This window comes from Hippoglossus hippoglossus, chromosome 22 (assembly GCF_009819705.1).
Source record: "Hippoglossus hippoglossus isolate fHipHip1 chromosome 22, fHipHip1.pri, whole genome shotgun sequence".
NCBI classification, from domain to species: domain Eukaryota; kingdom Metazoa; phylum Chordata; class Actinopteri; order Pleuronectiformes; family Pleuronectidae; genus Hippoglossus; species Hippoglossus hippoglossus.
This window is the reverse complement of record NC_047172.1, coordinates 20,616,588-20,633,885: the sequence shown is the minus strand read 5'-3', so window position 1 is coordinate 20,633,885 and position 17,298 is coordinate 20,616,588. Positions and strand designations below refer to the sequence as shown.

At 40.0% G+C, this 17,298-nt stretch overlaps 2 protein-coding genes across 10 annotated transcripts in view; one reads left to right on the top strand and one right to left on the bottom strand.

Annotated features, from left to right (window-relative positions):
• The window catches only part of ralgapa1 (Ral GTPase activating protein catalytic subunit alpha 1), a 77,668-nt gene extending 67,165 nt beyond the window's left edge, over positions 1-10,503 (bottom strand). For 4 of the 9 annotated variants that reach the window (XM_034576771.1, XM_034576773.1, XM_034576776.1 and 1 more), the window contains exons 1-11: positions 10,097-10,503; positions 6,632-6,742; positions 5,838-5,887; positions 4,459-4,516; positions 3,980-4,023; positions 3,169-3,346; positions 2,851-2,966; positions 2,343-2,481; positions 2,027-2,235; positions 1,414-1,737; positions 859-1,038 (exon numbers count right to left, since the gene is read on the bottom strand). In XM_034576771.1, the coding sequence (XP_034432662.1) occupies positions 859-1,038; positions 1,414-1,737; positions 2,027-2,235; positions 2,343-2,481; positions 2,851-2,966; positions 3,169-3,346; positions 3,980-4,023; positions 4,459-4,516; positions 5,838-5,887; positions 6,632-6,742; positions 10,097-10,202 (1,515 nt within the window). In that variant the 5' untranslated portion in view covers positions 10,203-10,503. The remainder of the gene's footprint in view (positions 1-858; positions 1,039-1,413; positions 1,738-2,026; positions 2,236-2,342; positions 2,482-2,850; positions 2,967-3,168; positions 3,347-3,979; positions 4,024-4,458; positions 4,517-5,837; positions 5,888-6,631; positions 6,743-10,096) is intronic. The other 5 variants (XM_034576779.1, XM_034576778.1, XM_034576780.1 and 2 more) reach the window with 2 other exon arrangements.
• Positions 10,504-10,832: 329 nt separating this feature from the next.
• On the top strand, positions 10,833-16,660 carry brms1la (BRMS1 like transcriptional repressor a). Its single transcript, XM_034576790.1, has 9 exons — positions 10,833-11,002; positions 11,896-12,053; positions 12,759-12,849; positions 12,944-13,071; positions 13,153-13,232; positions 13,861-13,957; positions 14,115-14,204; positions 14,364-14,428; positions 14,634-16,660. The coding sequence occupies exons 2-9, from the start codon at positions 11,915-11,917 to the stop codon at positions 14,730-14,732; spliced, it is 789 nt and encodes a 262-aa protein (XP_034432681.1). The 5' UTR covers positions 10,833-11,002; positions 11,896-11,914; the 3' UTR covers positions 14,733-16,660.
• The last annotated feature ends 638 nt before the right edge of the window (positions 16,661-17,298 follow it).

Sequence of the window (17,298 nt, the reverse complement as noted above, 5' to 3'; positions counted from 1 at the left end):
TGACAAGGAAAGCAAACACACAGACAACTCTGTTTACTCAACACATGGAGTGTCACCCAGCCTGTGAAAATCATCCAGTTCCAAAAAATGTTTAAATATCATGTTATCGCGGCCTGGGCTTCAGATCAAAATATAAAACTGAAATTCTGGGTGAAAAACTTGAAGCAGGAAGTTTAAAGCAAGTGGGCATTTACGAGGAATGTGTATGTGTGCATAAAGATCTGTTCCCATGGGCCATCATTTATTACCTCAGACAAGAAAGTTAAGTTTTCACTTTGTTTGTCAGTCTGTCTGTTAGAAGGATTACGCAAATACTACTGGACAGATTAACATTAAACTTTGTGGAAAGAGGCAGTATTGGTCAGGAAAGAACTTGTAAAATTTTGGTGCGGATCTGAATAAAAGGGCGGATTAAGGAATTTTCTTTCACTTTCTCTGCAGCGTTTCTCACTGAATTCATTCAACCTTTTAAGGTAGCAGGAGTGCACGTGTGCAAACATCACTCCAACGTGCAACAGATTCCAAGTGACAGGAACACAGCGTAAAGAGTGAAATTCAAGAGTTGCATTGAATGGCATTAAGCTCTCGACAGCAGCAGAAACAAAGATCTTGCTGTGTGCATGGACAGTAACAATTTTATGGACAATGGCGTGAGAATGTGTGCAAGTACACTGCATGCTGCACAGAACAGAAGTTGGAGATTTTTTATGCTATTATGACGAGTGTAAAAAGTCTAGATAATTAATAGGAAACACTGCTTTGACAAGGCGAGATGGGGCATAGCCTTGGCGGAGGTAGGTGCTCTCAGGGCACCCTTCTAGATGAATATTGCAATGGTTTCCAAAACTTGTTCCTCACCTCGTCTTCCTTGTCCCCGTGCTGAGAGCCTGAATCCAAACTGCCGCCTGTGGCAATGGGATAATGTCCCTCGTCTGGCTCCTTCATAAACACTGGTTTGTCCTCCATGGCGATCCATTCCTGATAAACACGGACCACTTTTCGCATCGCTGCCGCCTCACACATAGGAAGAAGAAATGCCTATATTGGCAAAGACAAATAAATAATAATTAGAAGATGAAATTTCACAAAAAATACTGATTATTACTTCATTTAAAGTATCCTTCAATGAAAAAAATGTTAGAAGACCAAGTGGCCTGTACAGGGACACTGCACATACAAAAACATTTTGGGAATCTACCTAGATCTACTCAAAATGCAGCCATAGCATTGTATTACATTGCAAGTCAAAGGTGTGACATACTAAAATAATTATACAATTTTTATAGCGCCTTTCAAGGGACCTAAAGATGCTTTACACATTAAGGGCAAAAGGACAAATTTAAGGTGACAAGGTATTGCACAGAAGTGGGAGTGACACCTACATAATGTCAAAAACAGTTATTTCTCCTTCACCTGTCTAAAGATCTCTGTGATGAAGTTAACGTTGGTTCTGGAGCAGGTCAGCACTCTTCTCACAACCTCCATGTCCGTCAGCTGCTCCTCATCCATGGAGCAGAGCGAGGAGGAGCTGGGTTCCCTCTCAGTCAGGGTAGATGTGTTGGAGTGGCTCTGCTCGGGCTCACCCCCCAGCCCCGATCCCCCAGATAGCCCCATGCTGCCTCCTCCTGGCCCAGAGGAACCCCCGCTACTTTCCAGGTGGCTGTCTGACCGACTTACGCCTCCGCTGCTGTCGTCTGAGCTGCCGCCAGAGCGAGCTGCAAGGCCGGCTGCTGCTCGCTGGAGGTCAAGAATAACGCAGGTTATACAGTGAGAAAATAAAGAGACACTGGATGAACAAAGGACAGTTATTTTGACATTTTATATTCCATCGACTTATCTATCATCAGCTTTTTCATATGCCGCTCTAAGCCCTCCCCCTCTGAACATCAGGAAGTAATGTCCTTTACATTTCTAATGTGTTTAATATGAATCGGAGAATATCTGGGTAGTTAGCATGAACTCATTTATTAAATCACACAGTATTGCCATTCAAACAGTTTCCAACATCACAATTTTGGTGCATTACCTGTATGGTCTTAGGGATGCTCTCTCCCTCTGTTCCTGGGATGTGTGTTTGTGTGTTGGGTCGTGGCTCCAGCCAAAAGGAAACCAGCCAGCGTATGAAGATGACTCTGGCCTGAAGGAAACTCTCCTTGGTGCAGTAAAGGGTCTCACCACCGTCTTGCTCCCTGCGAACCACACTGTAGTAAGGCTTAGGACGCATCGGAGGCACGTCTACAGGGAAAGAGGAAAATCTTTATTAATGATTTGCAGAAATACAACATTACTGCTGAGCCTGTGTGTCCCAGTGAGTTTCCAGATTTTCTGTATCTTGTACTCACCCATAATGGGGTTGTAGAGGCTGGTTTCCATGGCAAAGTTGGGAAAGATGTGAGGAAGGTAGAACTTCCTGAAGTGACCAAAGAGGAAGCTGAAGCCACGTTCATGGTTCTCTTTACAACGCCACTCTAGAGACTTGGCCTAGTGGACACACACAGACAGACACACAGACACACACTTGTGTTATACATGCACAAAATAGGGTCAAGTGGAGAAGAGCACCATTGTTTCAGGGGAGAATGATATCAGTGTGTTGATGACTGCATGCATTTGTGTGTGACAGCAGCAGGAGGAAATAGCAGAACAAAATCAGTTTGTGTCAATAAGGGATGGAACTATTTGAGGAATTTAGTGACCAGCCATTGATTAGATGATATCTTTATCAACCAGGATAAATTACAGTAACTGGTTACATCCTCTATGTTTAGCATTAGTGGCATTAGTAAGGCACCAGAACATTTTCAGGAGTGTACTTGTGTTAGATGTGTTAGTAAGAAATAATGATAATACCTGGTTTACCATGTATTTCAATAGGGCTTCTAGGAAGTAGGCAGTGAGGTCTTCCTGGTTCTTGTCGCCTGACTGGGGAGGAACCAATGGAGTGATCTCTTCTGGGGTCACTTGAGCTGGAGGGGGAGAAGCAGAAGACTTATTATTATCGTATATTACAATGTTGCTGCTGTGTTGTCATCTCTGTATAAACAGTAGAAAAATAAAAGGGGTTCCACGTGTTATCCAACATGTATATCTTGTAACTAGTCATCATCATTATCAGTTAAACTCCACTGTGTGAATGTGTATGTGTGTGTGTTTGTGTATTGCACTAACTCTCTGTCAAACTCAGTGGGGGGTTGATCAGAGTGTCCAGGGTACGTGGTGTCCCGTGGCAGAGTGGAGCTGGGAAGCCAGGAATCAAACAGGCAAACATGCAGAGCTGCTCCCGCTCTGCATTACTCTGTAACGCCTGCATCCACAACAGGAACAGACGCACTCCTTCACGGCGGATCTACAATGTAGAGAAGAAGAGAGAAGAGACATGAGGAAAAACCAAATTAATATGCATTATTTGCAGCATTTACTATCATTTTCTTTCAAATTTAAGACTTGAAGTAATTTATTTTCAAAGTGTGCAGCAAAATGTGCCCACACAACAAGTTCAGTAGGTCAGTCACAGCAAAAAAAAAAGATTTGCCTTCATACATATCAAGCCGACACAACCACCAAATTAGTGCAAATTCCTTCTCCTTATACATAAAACATATTACATTATATTGCATTACATTTCATTTAGCTGACGCTTTCATTTAGCTGATGCTTTTATCCAAAGCGACTTATAATGAGTGAATTCAACCATGCATACATATGAAACATCACTTTAGCAATGACTATGCCTTAAGCACATCAAATGTAAAGCGCATTCCAACATGTTGGTCTGCATTTAATATCAGCAAAGTCAAACACAGTGGTGGCACAAGCCTACATTTGTCAACCCTGTGCAGACAGTTTACAGACAAGACTTGTCTAAGCTTATGATAACTTTAAGAAAAGATTAAGAAGTAGAGGGTGGACATGTTGGAAGCTAGAGGATTAACATGGACTATGACTGAAAGATAATACAGTCAACAAAATAGAGCTGTACCTTTAAAGAGTTCCCTGTGTGTAACAGCTTCTTGAGAATCAGCCCTGTGAGAGAAAGAGATTTCAGTCTGGTCATTAAAAACCACAGTGCATAGTGACTGTAGCTGAAGTTAGCCAGTATGGAATACATCAGCAGCTTACTTCACATTTGTCTTTACTTATATATACTTTGCTTATAAATATTAATATTTCAAATTGTGGTAAAGACATGTTGAAGGAAAATGGAAGCCTGCGTTGAAATTCTACTCCAACTGCAGAGCAACATCAAGTAATGCATTTTCACTTTGCTATGTTCTGGTGCTTGTTTATCTCTACAAATTACATGAAACAAACTGACAAGTAAGTGGCTGTTTAAGACTGGTTCAACCTGATTCAACAACGCATTGTATTCTGCTGCACTCTGATCTGCTGTATAAAGGTACAAGATAAACGGTAGTATGCTACATGAAAAGGGGTGGAGTGTGTTTTCGTGCGAGATACCGATGCTGTGGAACTGCCATCGGCTCTGGATTCTCTCTGGAAGGAGTTGGAGAATTTTCTGAAAAAAAAAAAAAAGATTAACATAATGAGAAAATAATAAAAAAATTAGTTACACAACATTGTAGGATCATGTGCTTTACATATTTTGTCTTTCAAGTAGGAATGGACGTCATAAACAAAAATTGGCTGTATATCACGGTAAACTAGCCAATATATCTTGATAACAACTTCTGAAACTGGTTTGTTATTCACTGGGACAAACTATTATATAATAACATTTATAACCAGACCTAGAATGACACTCACACCGCCGCCAAGGCCCAACAGTCTCCTTATAAATCCACATAGATCCAGCTTATTTATTTGGATCTGCACCTAATTGCAAACACTCATAAATATAAGTCACCTAAATATGCCTGATTATTTCATCAAGATTCCTGAATTATTCTCTGAGAATCGTTCTCGCAACGTTTAAATGTAAATGTAATGGGTTCTTCCTTCGGTCAACCCCCACGCCTCTTCAAAATTTCATAGATATTGGTTAAGTCGTTTTTGCATAATGCTGCTAAAAATCAAACCAATAAACAGAGAAGAAAACCTCCTTGGCAGAGTTGAAGGGATTCTTAAGTCATAAGTAATTCTATTAAAAACTTTTATTGCTGTAAGTTTAGCTACACCTTTCAAGTGCATTCTTTTATCCAAGTATTCTCTAGTCCTGTGCTATGCCCAGGCCTGTCCTGAATTTAAAGAGGAGTTTGTTTGGAGTTTGCAGGGGCAACTGGATGTCAGTAACACCCAGGCACTCACGCTGATATATCCTGGCTACTCTAAGCACCACCACTCAGTTTAAAGTGTTGCAAAATGCCAGTGGTCTGAAGAGGCTGAGGTCAAATTCAGCTGGTGTTGTGGAACTGAGCGAGACCACCTACAGACATCACAAACACCTCAGTGATTCATGTCAGAGCTCTGTTCTATAGCCCCTCTGAATCTAGCATCTAGTTAAAAGAGAAGTAAAGCTTCCATCCCTACTGATGAATAAAATCCGCTCAAATCCTCAGTACTCAATAATCTACATTAATCCACAGTTTTGAAGGATGTGAGAAAAAAGAATTAATAATTGTAACGTAACACGTCTTGTACAACTTATCGATCGGAAAAGTCCTTAAAAGAAATGACTCATATTACAGTGAGTGACTGGTGTTTGGTGCAATATCACATGTTTTTTAAATAGAAACATACTAATAGTAAAACAATAAATATTTTGTTCATCATACACTGTCATAGATGGACACCACTGTGGCAGCTCCACAATTATTAGGGTTATCCAGCAGGTTTTTCAAGACTTCCCTTTTGGGTAGAAAGGTATGAGATTGCATTACCTCAAAGATGAAGAGGATTGAGTCCAGCTCCTCCCTCTGAGACTTATGACCTGAAACAAGTTCAAGTTCTTTACTGTTATTTCGGCAGTGCACACTTGACTTACAAGGAAATGGTAGCAAAAAATTGTTCTACAAGAGGCAAAATATACGACAGAGGAGACACAAGTAAACGTCTAAAAATAAATTACTAAAAGCAGATATAAACTGGTCAAGTACCGTTACAGACTTATTTTGCTGAATATGTAATAGTGCAATAAAAAAAACTTTTTGTTCATTGTATTATACATTCTGTGGTGTTTCCAATAAATACGGTATATTTACATTTGTACAGTGTAGAATATAACTTTTTATTATTACCACTGTTTTTTTCATTTTGAGGATATTGTTAAATTTATGAGCACAATCACAGCAACAGATAGTACTGTTAAATATAGAGCTGAAGAAGAGCTTTAAAATGACATGAGAACGTGAGATATGACCGGTCAAAGTCACAGAGTCTCCACTAAAAATGTAGTCTCCATTAATTGGGATCCAGGACACATCAAATTTGGGTTCTTTTGGTTTCTCATGTGATCAAATCAACCAAATTTCATTAAGATCTGTGATGGTGCAATCATCACAAAAGTGTGATGATTTGACATGCAATAACCTCTATGTAAAGTACATAATATATATATATAAGCTAGATGAACGCATAGTAATTTAGCTCTATTAGCAATGATTTGTTGGTATATGTTCACCCAGCCCACCCTGTTAGGCTTTGTTTGGGTTATTTGACCATCAGTGACACTTACCTTTTTGCTTGAGGCTGACCTCGATGGTAACAAAGTTTTCAAAGAAGACATAGTAGATATGGGAGTAGTTCAGGTCAAAGAACTGTTTCAGCTCTGCAGGCTCTGCGTTTTCTGAAAATTGAGAGTGAAAATAAAGAATTAATAAGCACACACACACACACTGGAGAAGAACACCATGGTTAAAACTGTCCAGAAGTTTTCATAGCAGAAAAAGACCTGATTCCAAGGCTGTCCTCAGTTTTATCCTTCACCTCAATTGCTGATACAATTTAGACATCTCCCTAAATAGCCACACCACTAAACACACATCAAATGTGCTCAGCCTGACACCTAAGTGTCCCTTTCCTCCACTCACATATCTGTATGCAGTTAGACAGACAAAAATGTGAATACAATATCACAAAGAAAAGGGGGGTACGTTCAAAATTGTCATCTCTTCTCTATCCATTTGTAGTCAAAACGTTTTAATTAAAGACTAAATTTCAAATGTTGTGTTGTTGTGAAGACCACATTTGAGTAATGTCACCTCACAGCAGCATCTGGGTTCTCTAAATACGCATGTGACACGTCGAGCCAGAGCAGACAAGACTTAGTCCACTCTGTGTCCCAGTCACAGATTTATTCTCTTCTGAAGGATCGGAAGTTTACCTTCTACCTTCCTGTGTGTTCTGGACTGAATCTCTGCCTCAACACCACTGGCTGTCCTTAGGAAGGAGACACACTGACTCACACACTGAGATAAAACACATATTTAAACCACCGCAATAGTTCAGGGTCAAAACTGAAGGAAAAAACAATACCCAAGCATGGAGGACATTAGGCTACACACTTAAAAACACACACAAGCCTCTGTTGATAGTCTCTGGCTTTGTTTATGTTAAGTCTGAACACACACACACACACACACACACACACACACACACACACACACACACACACACACACACACACACACACACACACACACACACACACACACACACACACACACACACTTGTAAGGGCAACCTTGTCTGGGGGACATTTTAACACAACATTTGTCAACATTTTTCATCTCTTGGACAAACGTTATTTTTGTACAAATCCCATGACAAATTAATTCCTCACTCCTTACATGCCTGACAAAACATTGTGACGTACCAGGAACTAACACCAAGTTAAAACCTCCTATGTTTAAGTTCATGATGATCAAAGATACAATATTGTGCAGATGTTTTAGTCACTTTGGTTGTGTGACCTATTGGTGTAGAATTATCTGAAGAAACAGATGTAACTGTCACAACCTAAATCCACAGAGGAAGTGTGAAAGTTCTCCAAGACGTCTGGAGCTACCTTCCTGCCAAGGGCATTGATAAAGTGGGCATGAGTGCAGGAAAAAGAAGTGCTGCTGTTTTAAAGGTAGGGGGAGGTACTTTGTAATTAGTTAATTGATAAATAAAAAATATGTGTGCCACTGTTTCATTTCTTTTGCACAGGATTGCATATTTACCTACTGCTATATGTTACAGCCAATAATTGTGAACCAGTAATCAATAAAATAACCACCTTTGCTCCTAGGTCTCCGTAATGGTTTGTTTTTTGTTTTTTAAACAGACTACAAATAGATTCTGTATAAGAAAAGGTATTTCAAACATTTAAAGAAAAACATGTTCCTCAAAGAATTAGTTCGTTTTTTGGTCAAAGACGGGACAGAAACATTGCCTGGGAGCAGTAACTTATCAACCTGATTGGATCAAGTGGATTACAGAACAGTGAAGTAGCGTCTTTTTGAATCATTCTTGATCATTCATGAAAATTAAGACCTATGACAAGTACGACAGATATGAAACACTATCACAGACCCACAATTACTTACTCTTCCCCATAATTGAAGATAAGAGGAAGTTGACTAGTATTGAATAACCCTCGACATACCAAGTTATCTCTCAAACTACAGACAGCGAAAGTAGATATCTATAGCCTTTACCACAGCCAAGCCGATTGTACTGAGATCAATTCTGACCATGGTATTTATAGATTACCAGTTATCAGTTCTATGGTGATCTTGTTTGTAGTTTTATTACAGTGTGCTAACATATAAACACACTTAAACGTTACAAACAGTGCATAGAGCCAAAACATTTCTCTTTTAAGTTTTAAGTGTTACAGAAGTAGCATTAACTAAGACCTGGCCAAATGTATTTAAGACCTAACATGTAATATTTTAACAAATTTAAGGGCCAAATTTCTGATTATTAAATTACAGACTTTCAAAAAACCATAGAAACACTGAAAAGTGCTCAATCTGTTTCCCTTGATGGCAAAGGTAAACATTTTTCTGTGGAGGAACCTGTTTAAGAGCAAAGAAAACTGAGCAACTGGAAATGATGGCTTCCTTAACAACGCCAACAACATAGACAAGTAGGTTCTGCTTTTAGTCCTCTTGATCTCTAAAATTGGCCTTTCTCCAGTTATACGCTCACATCAGTGCTACATTAACAGATGATCATTAAAACATTTGAGGTTCAGCTGTCCGAGTATTCATTTCCAAACAATGTTTCTGCTTGCAGGACTGGGATTGTTATCAAGGTCCTATGTTCCCCATGGAGTACAAAGAGGGGGCACACCCCTTTTCTCACACACACACACACACACACACACACACACACACACACACACACACACACACACACACACACTAGAAACAGGAAGCTACTGTACTGGACAGAGAGAGGAAATCATTGAGCTCGTTTCCCTCTCAGGTCAGTGTGTGTTTATGGGTGTTTACATGTGTGACAGTTGTCAGTGAAAGAGACACACACACACACACTCAAACATCAATCACTTATTCATACGCATTACCGTGTCATCTCCCCTGTTCTTTCCACACTGTGTTGTGTTGTAACACAACTAAAAAAAACACTCAGCGGGTATTTGTCCAGGTCTTCTTGCGGCAGCACTCAGGCCCTGCTGCAGTCACACCCCTGAAGAGATCACAACGGCCCGACTACAACAGTGTGTTGCATCCATCACTGTGTCTAAATATAATGCTGTCAGCCACATACACACATGTTCTCACCAGGCAGCAAGAACTTCACCACAGATTATTCATTATGCAGAGATGCCAAGTCTCTGCGTAAGTCAGTCCAACACAAGACTCATAACTGCCCATCATGGTCATTCTGTGTGTGTGTGTGGGGGGGGGGGGGGGGTGCAACCAACGTAAACATTAACAAATGTCTGCAAGGTACAGGAGATACAATGATTTGTCACTGACCACAGGTTGAAACCCGATTGATAAGCGGGTGGTAGAATACACGAGAATTGTCTGTGAGTTTGTCATTAACAACCTGCGCGTTTGTTTACATGCAAGGCAACTTCAACCGTGGATCATGTTCTGTTGGGAGTTTGGTGTGGCATGCCCTGCCCGCCCAGGCTGGCACGTACAGTGGAGGTGCACCCGCATGCCGGGGGGATTTAACTCACCTATGACAATCCTCAGATGCTTGAGCCTCGTCAACACGTCCTTCTTTGGGTCCAACACTTTCTGTGTTGATTTTTTAACGTCGCCATGAGGCTTTTTGGAGAACATTCCTGAGGCAGCAGACACACGAATGCGATGGTAGACAGCGAGGAGGAGCTAGCTGTGCGTGTAGCCGCGTCCACAGCCCCAGCTAGCGTTAATCTTCAAACTATAGCCAGACGCCGACACTCCCGGGTCATGTATTAACACGGCGCTGAGAGTTAGCAGCCCCCCGCAACACCGCGGAGTTCAACGAGAAATACACAGATAACCCGGACAGGACGCATTCTGTTCAAACTACGACAAATACGTGAAACGTAGCGGGGCGAAGCATCCATCCATTGCACCTCCCTTCTTCCACCACAGCCTGAAGGCTAACCTGGCTAGTTAGCTAGCTCCGCTGTTCACTTAGAAAACATCATGGCGGGGGAGGGAAAACAAAGTAATGGATAGCAGAGACATTCACCGTGGATGTAGTTCAACAATATTCAAACTTTGGTTGTACAGTTTGAAATAGTTAACGGTCGTGTGTTCTAATAATGAACTAAACCTCTGAAACAAACAGCGTTTACTGTTTTACTGCCGTTGGAGTTTTTAACACCCCTCGATAACTCTGTCTCGAGCCACAGCGGTGGATTGTGGGTAGTGTGGTCAACGGCTGGGACGTTAGACCGTTGCTGTTGTGATTATCAGCGACACAGAAAACTACACTTCCCTTTACAAATAAGAGCGCCGCACTGTGATTTGTTTTTAGCTTAGCTCGGTAACACGAGTGGAACAGTAACCGAGGGAAAACACGATCAAGCCATCTGTTCGTAGACTAGTTTGTATCTGAATACTCCCACACACGCCCAGCTCTTCCGTACACTGTGAGTTACGATGTTCTTCTCTGGCTTCATTGTTTATGTGTTTGTTTTTTAATCAAATCGTTTCTGTCTCGTTTGCTACCCAACTACTGTGAGTAGTAAACATGCTAACGTGATGCTAACTTGACGTGTTGACGTTTGTTAATGTTTACGTCCACTGTACTTATGTATAAATAACTGATAAGCTAAACGGCTACGACCTCTAATGAGTTTAAATCGCTATGCGGGAGTAACTGCTAATGAAATAAATATCTTCAAGCCATAATATAGGTTACCTTTCTACCAATAGGGCTCCGTTGTTTTCAGGGAGGCTTATTGACGTAACAGTATTTATCACTGTATTTCAGAAGAATTTCATAATTGATCTACCATGAAAATAACTAAATAAAGAGAAAACGTGCTTAAAATATGTTTTCAGTAGATTTCATCTCCCTGCCTACATTTGGTTTACACCAATAGGTAGGTCACAATCAGATGGTAGAAATAACATCTTATAAAATCTGTGTGTTTTTCTAAAATCTGTTTTTGCAGATTTTTTTGGTTGTTTATATGATTTTTCAGAAATGGTCTCATTACATCAAATGAAAGAATCTAATCTACTATCACGTATCTCATTACTTCATGTCTCTCCAGTGTAAAATGACTATCCTGTCTCGTAACTTTGCAACCATTACACTCCGTATGATAATGCCTCATGCCGATAAGAAAACATCAGTAATAATAAGCTGATAAGTTACACAGTGACTAGCCCCTCGGATGTAGAATCAGAACTGCTTTGACATCTATTAGCTTTTTATCATCTGTAAGCCTAAATTGGAATCAAGAAACCAGTATAAACCTATATCTGTTGTAAGTACAGCTGTCAAAGGAGACTGTCGTTGTCTTAACACCACCAGGCTGAAGTGCTTAGCTGCCATGCCGGTGCACCGTGACCGGGAGAAGAAGGAGAGTACAGCAGAAGAGATGGAGGTGGAGGAGCACGAGCAGGATGCTTCCAGCTCAGAGGAGGAGGATTCCGACACCACCTCTGTCTCTGAGGATGGAGACAGCTCAGGTGAGAAATTTAGCGGAACATTACTATTGGAATTATAGTGTTATATTATGGATGCTTTCAAGAATGATATTGTTTCGCTGGAAATGGTTTGACAATGCAATGATTTTTATGCTGTCTACCATCATAACACTTTTCATGATTTGCAAACTTTTGCAAACCTAATGGGGTGATTAGAAAATGATTTTTTAAAAACCCAGTTAAGAACTGCTTTGAAGCAACGGCAATATTTTACAGTTTTCAAAATCAAAAGAAATAGGCAGAGAAAAAATATGAAAGTTTTGAAAAGTGTCAAAAGGCATAAACCAAGAATTATATTTACTACAACTGAAGGGTGAAAACAATGAAAACAGAGCTTTGCATTGATTTAAAGGTGAAATAGACCAGACAACAGTTCCTCTGTCAGGCTATTTCAGATATTTAGTATTTTCAGGGCATGATTATCTGTGGATGTTTTTAAAAAAGAGGAGCGATTGAACTGTTGTGTGAAATGTGCGGAGCAACTGTATTTCATGGGAACTATGTTTTCTATTGGAGAGGAAACATTAAGGCTTGCACAGCTGAGTGGACAAAATGATTACTAATGTGATTGATGCACAGTGTGTGCAAATGGACAACAGTTTATAGGCAGAAATACTATATGTGTACCTGTGCCAGGTTTCACAATTGTGTGTGTGTGTGTGTGTTGGATACTTGATTCTCTTCCAGAAATGGATGAGGAGGACTGTGAGCGGAGGAGGGTGGAGTGCCTGGATGAAATGTCCACCCTGGAGAAACAGTTCACTGATCTCAAAGACCAGTAAGACCAACAATGAGTTTTCACAAGTTTGTCAAAAATGTAAATAAATAAATTAGTTGTACTGTTATTTATTTGTATCTGTGTTTGTGTGCAGGCTGTATCGTGAGCGGCTTAGTCAAGTGAACAGTAAGCTGACAGAGGTGGAAGCTGGTCGGGCAGCAGAATATCTGGAGCCTCTGGCTGTACTGCTGGAGAACATGCAGGTCCGCACTAAAGTGGCAGGTAACTTCAACACACACATACACAAGCTCATGAAGCCATACACACTCTGGTGTCCTTATTCACTCTCACTTTGTGCGTCAGGTATCTACAGAGAGCTGTGTCAGGAATCTGTGAAGAACAAGTATCAGTGTGAGATCCAGGCAGCATGCCAGCACTGGGAGGTTGGACACACACACACACACACACACACACACACACACACGCACACGCACACGCGCGCATACACACTTTATTTACCTCATTACCTGATGTCTTACAAAAAAGAATGCTGATGCAGTATCTCTTGAGTCTTTGGCTCTAGGAGATAGGGCTGAAAAAATATTAGTAATTATTGCATTATAATTTTCATCAATAGCAATATAACATATATTGATCATATGCTTATGCATTGTGAAAGCAAAGTGAGGAGATATAACACAGTTTCAGTGATCTACCACAGGTTTGTAAAATTGTTTGAGTTTTTTTATTCTCTGCTCATTAAGAAGAGTTTAAAACTACAACCTTCACGCAGGAGCAAAAATCTATCTTTAAACTTGAAATAAATATGAATGTGAATTTTCTTATGAATATTGACTGATAGGAACAATTTATCTTGATATAATTTTTGGCCATATCGTCCAGCCCTGCTGGGAGACATTTACAATATAACATTTAATTTAATTGTAATTTATTTATGTATTATTCTATCTATGAAACTGCCAATAGTGAATGTTTGTAATGTATGTGGATGCATGCATTTGTGTTCGATCTGTGTTTTACATGATGGTGTGTGTGTGTGTGTGTTTGCAGAGTGAGAAGCTGCTGCTGTTTGATACGGTGCAGAGTGAACTGGAGGAGAAAATCAGAAGACTGGAGGAGGACAGACACAGCATAGACATTACATCAGGTAACACACACAGAACACAGTCATTACATTTTGCTATGTCATATATGTGCTACTAAACACAACACATTTTGATTATGGTAATAAGCAGAGTGTATTCCATTCAGTGCACATACAAAGTACTGTAATCTGCCTGTCTTTGTCTGAATCTGTCTTTCAGAGCTGTGGAATGACGAGTTGTCAGGGAGGAAGAAGAGGAGAGATGCTTTAAGTCCAGATAAGAAGAAAAGAAGACCTTCAGTGGTGTCTGATATCCATTTACTGCTAATACCTCTGTCACTGATCACATTGATAGTATTTCTACTTTTAATTCTTCTAAAAAAATCGAAAATCCTTGTATCTAAACGTCTTTGTGCTCAAATTTTAATTAGTTCCTACTCCCTATGTAACTGTCCTTAACCCTGTCCACGCCCATATATAGTCTATATGCTTCCTGACTTGGACATCCTGGAGGACTGGACAGCCATCAGAAAGGTGTGTAGACTTATAAGTGGAGGTGTGTGTTTGTTCACAGGTTGCATTTGTCTGTGCATCTTCTAACAACGTGTGTGTGTGTGTGTGTGTGTGTGTGTGTGTGTGTGTGTGTGTGTGTGTGTGTGTGTGTGTGTGTGTGTGTGTGTGTGTGTGTGTGTGTGTGTGTGTGTGTGTGTGTGTGTGTGTGTGTGTTGTTTTCTTCCAGGCTGTGGCTACGCTCGGTCCCCACAGAGGGAAGTCTGACTCTGAAAGCCCCGTGTTCCCATTCAGACCCGACAGAAACAGACCCATACTGAACTGCTGAGGCGCACACACCCAAACACACACCTTCCATTCACTCATTTAGAATCGCATAAATCTACACACTGTGGAACATTTGTCTGAATCTTCCCACAATCCACTGCACTGCTCATCTAACAGCCACACCAGTCGGTAAGCTGCCTCTCGAGCCAGGAGGCAAACACAACCCAGACGTGCAGGTTTTAATCTGGAATAGAAACAGACCAGTTTCTGTTTCCCTGAGTGGATAAGAGAGGAGTTCTCTGTTAAAAGACCATTAAAAGTAAACGAAGGGCTTAATTCCAAAATTATAATCCAAAATAAAAAATGTGATAAAGTGGTCATTGGGTTTAAAAACTGCTGACATGATATATCATCACTGGAAACTAAAACGAACAAAATCAGGGTTTTATTTGTTAATTGGATTTGAATAGACAACGAATACTCCTATTGAGACACAAATTAGCTCCTGGTAAGAAATGAGAACATAAGTTAATTAGTCCTTGAACCATGTTTACATGTCTATGACACAATTTCAGACAGTGTTTTTACAAAGTTTGACTGCTGAGCATGAGATCACAACCATTTTTCCTCAAAGTAGGAGCCACATTTTGGATTTGGATCTTTGAAACGATCGGTGCCTAAGGTTTTTCCGTTCTTGTTTACGTGTTGAACGGATCCATCCACTTGGATCACACACAGTAAAGTATTTTTAACCTCTTCAAACATGATTTTTTTGTGAGGGTGTTAATGTCTGTACACATTAACACAAACAGGCATGTTTTTTTACAACCCAGTTAACACTCTTGAATACACGGTGGCCAACAAGTGATCAACTGTGTCATGTGACAGTTTTTCTCTTTATCATGTTTTACAACCACCAAGATCCATCATCTGCTATTTAACAGGTACACTTCAAGTCTTATGGTTTTCCCACTTGTCTGGACATTGCTATTACCTACAGAAAAAGAGAAGAAAAAGCAGACGTCTAAAGTTCAGTTTGGTTTTTCTGTGCTCGAGCATTCAGATGATTTTTCTTTCTTTCAGTATTTAAACCAGAAAGTCACATTCATGACGAGGTCCCGGGCTCCACATCATTGTGCGTATTTGTAAACACTGAGACATTTAATCTCAAATAAAGCAGGTTATTGACAACGTTTCCAATGACAAAGGAGGAAATACTGCTTTATACATGAACCTTGTCCATTGTGCCATGAATTTTTTTTATTTTGTATGTGGACCAGTTTAAATATTTTGTATGAGATTAATAATTATTCTTTATGATGGTGTTTTGAATAGTTAGGTGAACACAGTTTGTACAGTGTTTAGTTTTTCTCAGAGAGGGCACAGCAGTGCCCACATTGGAAATATCACCATCGTGTGTTTTTGTTTTAGTGGTGCATCTTGCATTTGTAGGAATTGCTGTGACTTGGATCCCACATAGACAGCAGTGTAATTAAAATGCAAGATAAGTGCATAAATATTCTAATGTATTAAACAGAGTTTAGAGTTAAACCATCACAAAGGAATAGTATTCTAATCAGGTTTAACTCGCCCTTTTCCAACCACCAGTGAACATTTGTGCACCACCTTCTCTGTTGTCGATATTGTGAGTCGAGCATGAGGCACAAACAGATTTCAACAGATCCTTAGGCAAGACCATAAATACTGTCAATGGGATACCTGGCTTTTTTTTTTTAAACATCTGTTCTGCCATCACTGAGCTCTTTCAGTACAAGAAGGACGCTCGATGAGTGCACCCTTCGGCTTTTGGACCTCACTGTCGTTTCTTTCCTTTTATTTTGCTCAAGGCCAAATGTTACACAACCAACATATGAAGCGTTAGGCGTCAAATACAGAGGTATCCCTTAAAGTATATTAACAAGGTGTTATTCTTGTATCATTCTCTGCTTATTGTATCTACCTCTTCTCTCTTTCTCTCGGACTTGTAAAAAAAACTCATTCATTACTCATAAACATGTAAGTGCTTCCATCGTTATGCCCATATTGATTTTTATTTCATTGTATTGCTGTATTTTTACGGCTGTGATTTGTGCAGATTTGTCAGGATGTTTTCTTAAAAGCCTGCAACGATAACGGCTAATTGTATAAAAGCAGAAGGAACCCAACCATGTTCCTCCAACCTCACCCCTCCACTGAATCTTCACAGTTGTAATCCACTCCGTTTATACAGGCTGACGAACAAACTGCCATTTCATTGTACAGATTCTTTTATATGTAAACCGATTTTTGAAGATGAAGGTGGTGCGGATGTGAAATATTCAAATTGATATTTTTCGACAGTTTATGTTCAGTAATGCAGCGGGTACATTTGTCTTTTTCGTTAATGACGTGGATGGGTTTTACAATTAAACATTTTACTATTACTTTGTGGCCTCTGTAGTATTTATAGCAGTCAATACACAGCAAGGATTATATTGATGTTTCTACTCATGGTAACTGTATGAGAGAAATAATTAGGAGATTTCCATGTCAAGAGATTGCAGATTGCTTAGTAGGACCTAAAGACAACATACAGGACCTAATAAGGAGGCTTAACCATTCCTGGATCAGAGAGGACTTGACAATAC

Bases quoted from the DNA above. Each gene is read 5' to 3' on its own strand.
- brms1la (XM_034576790.1), top strand. From the start codon at position 11,915: ATGCCGGTGCACCGTGACCGGGAGAAGAAGGAGAGTACAGCAGAAGAG. The intron at 12,054-12,758 runs GTGAGAAATTTA...ATTCTCTTCCAG, and splicing joins TGAGGATGGAGACAGCTCAG to AAATGGATGAGGAGGACTGT. The intron at 14,205-14,363 runs ATATCCATTTAC...AACCCTGTCCAC, and splicing joins AAGACCTTCAGTGGTGTCTG to GCCCATATATAGTCTATATG.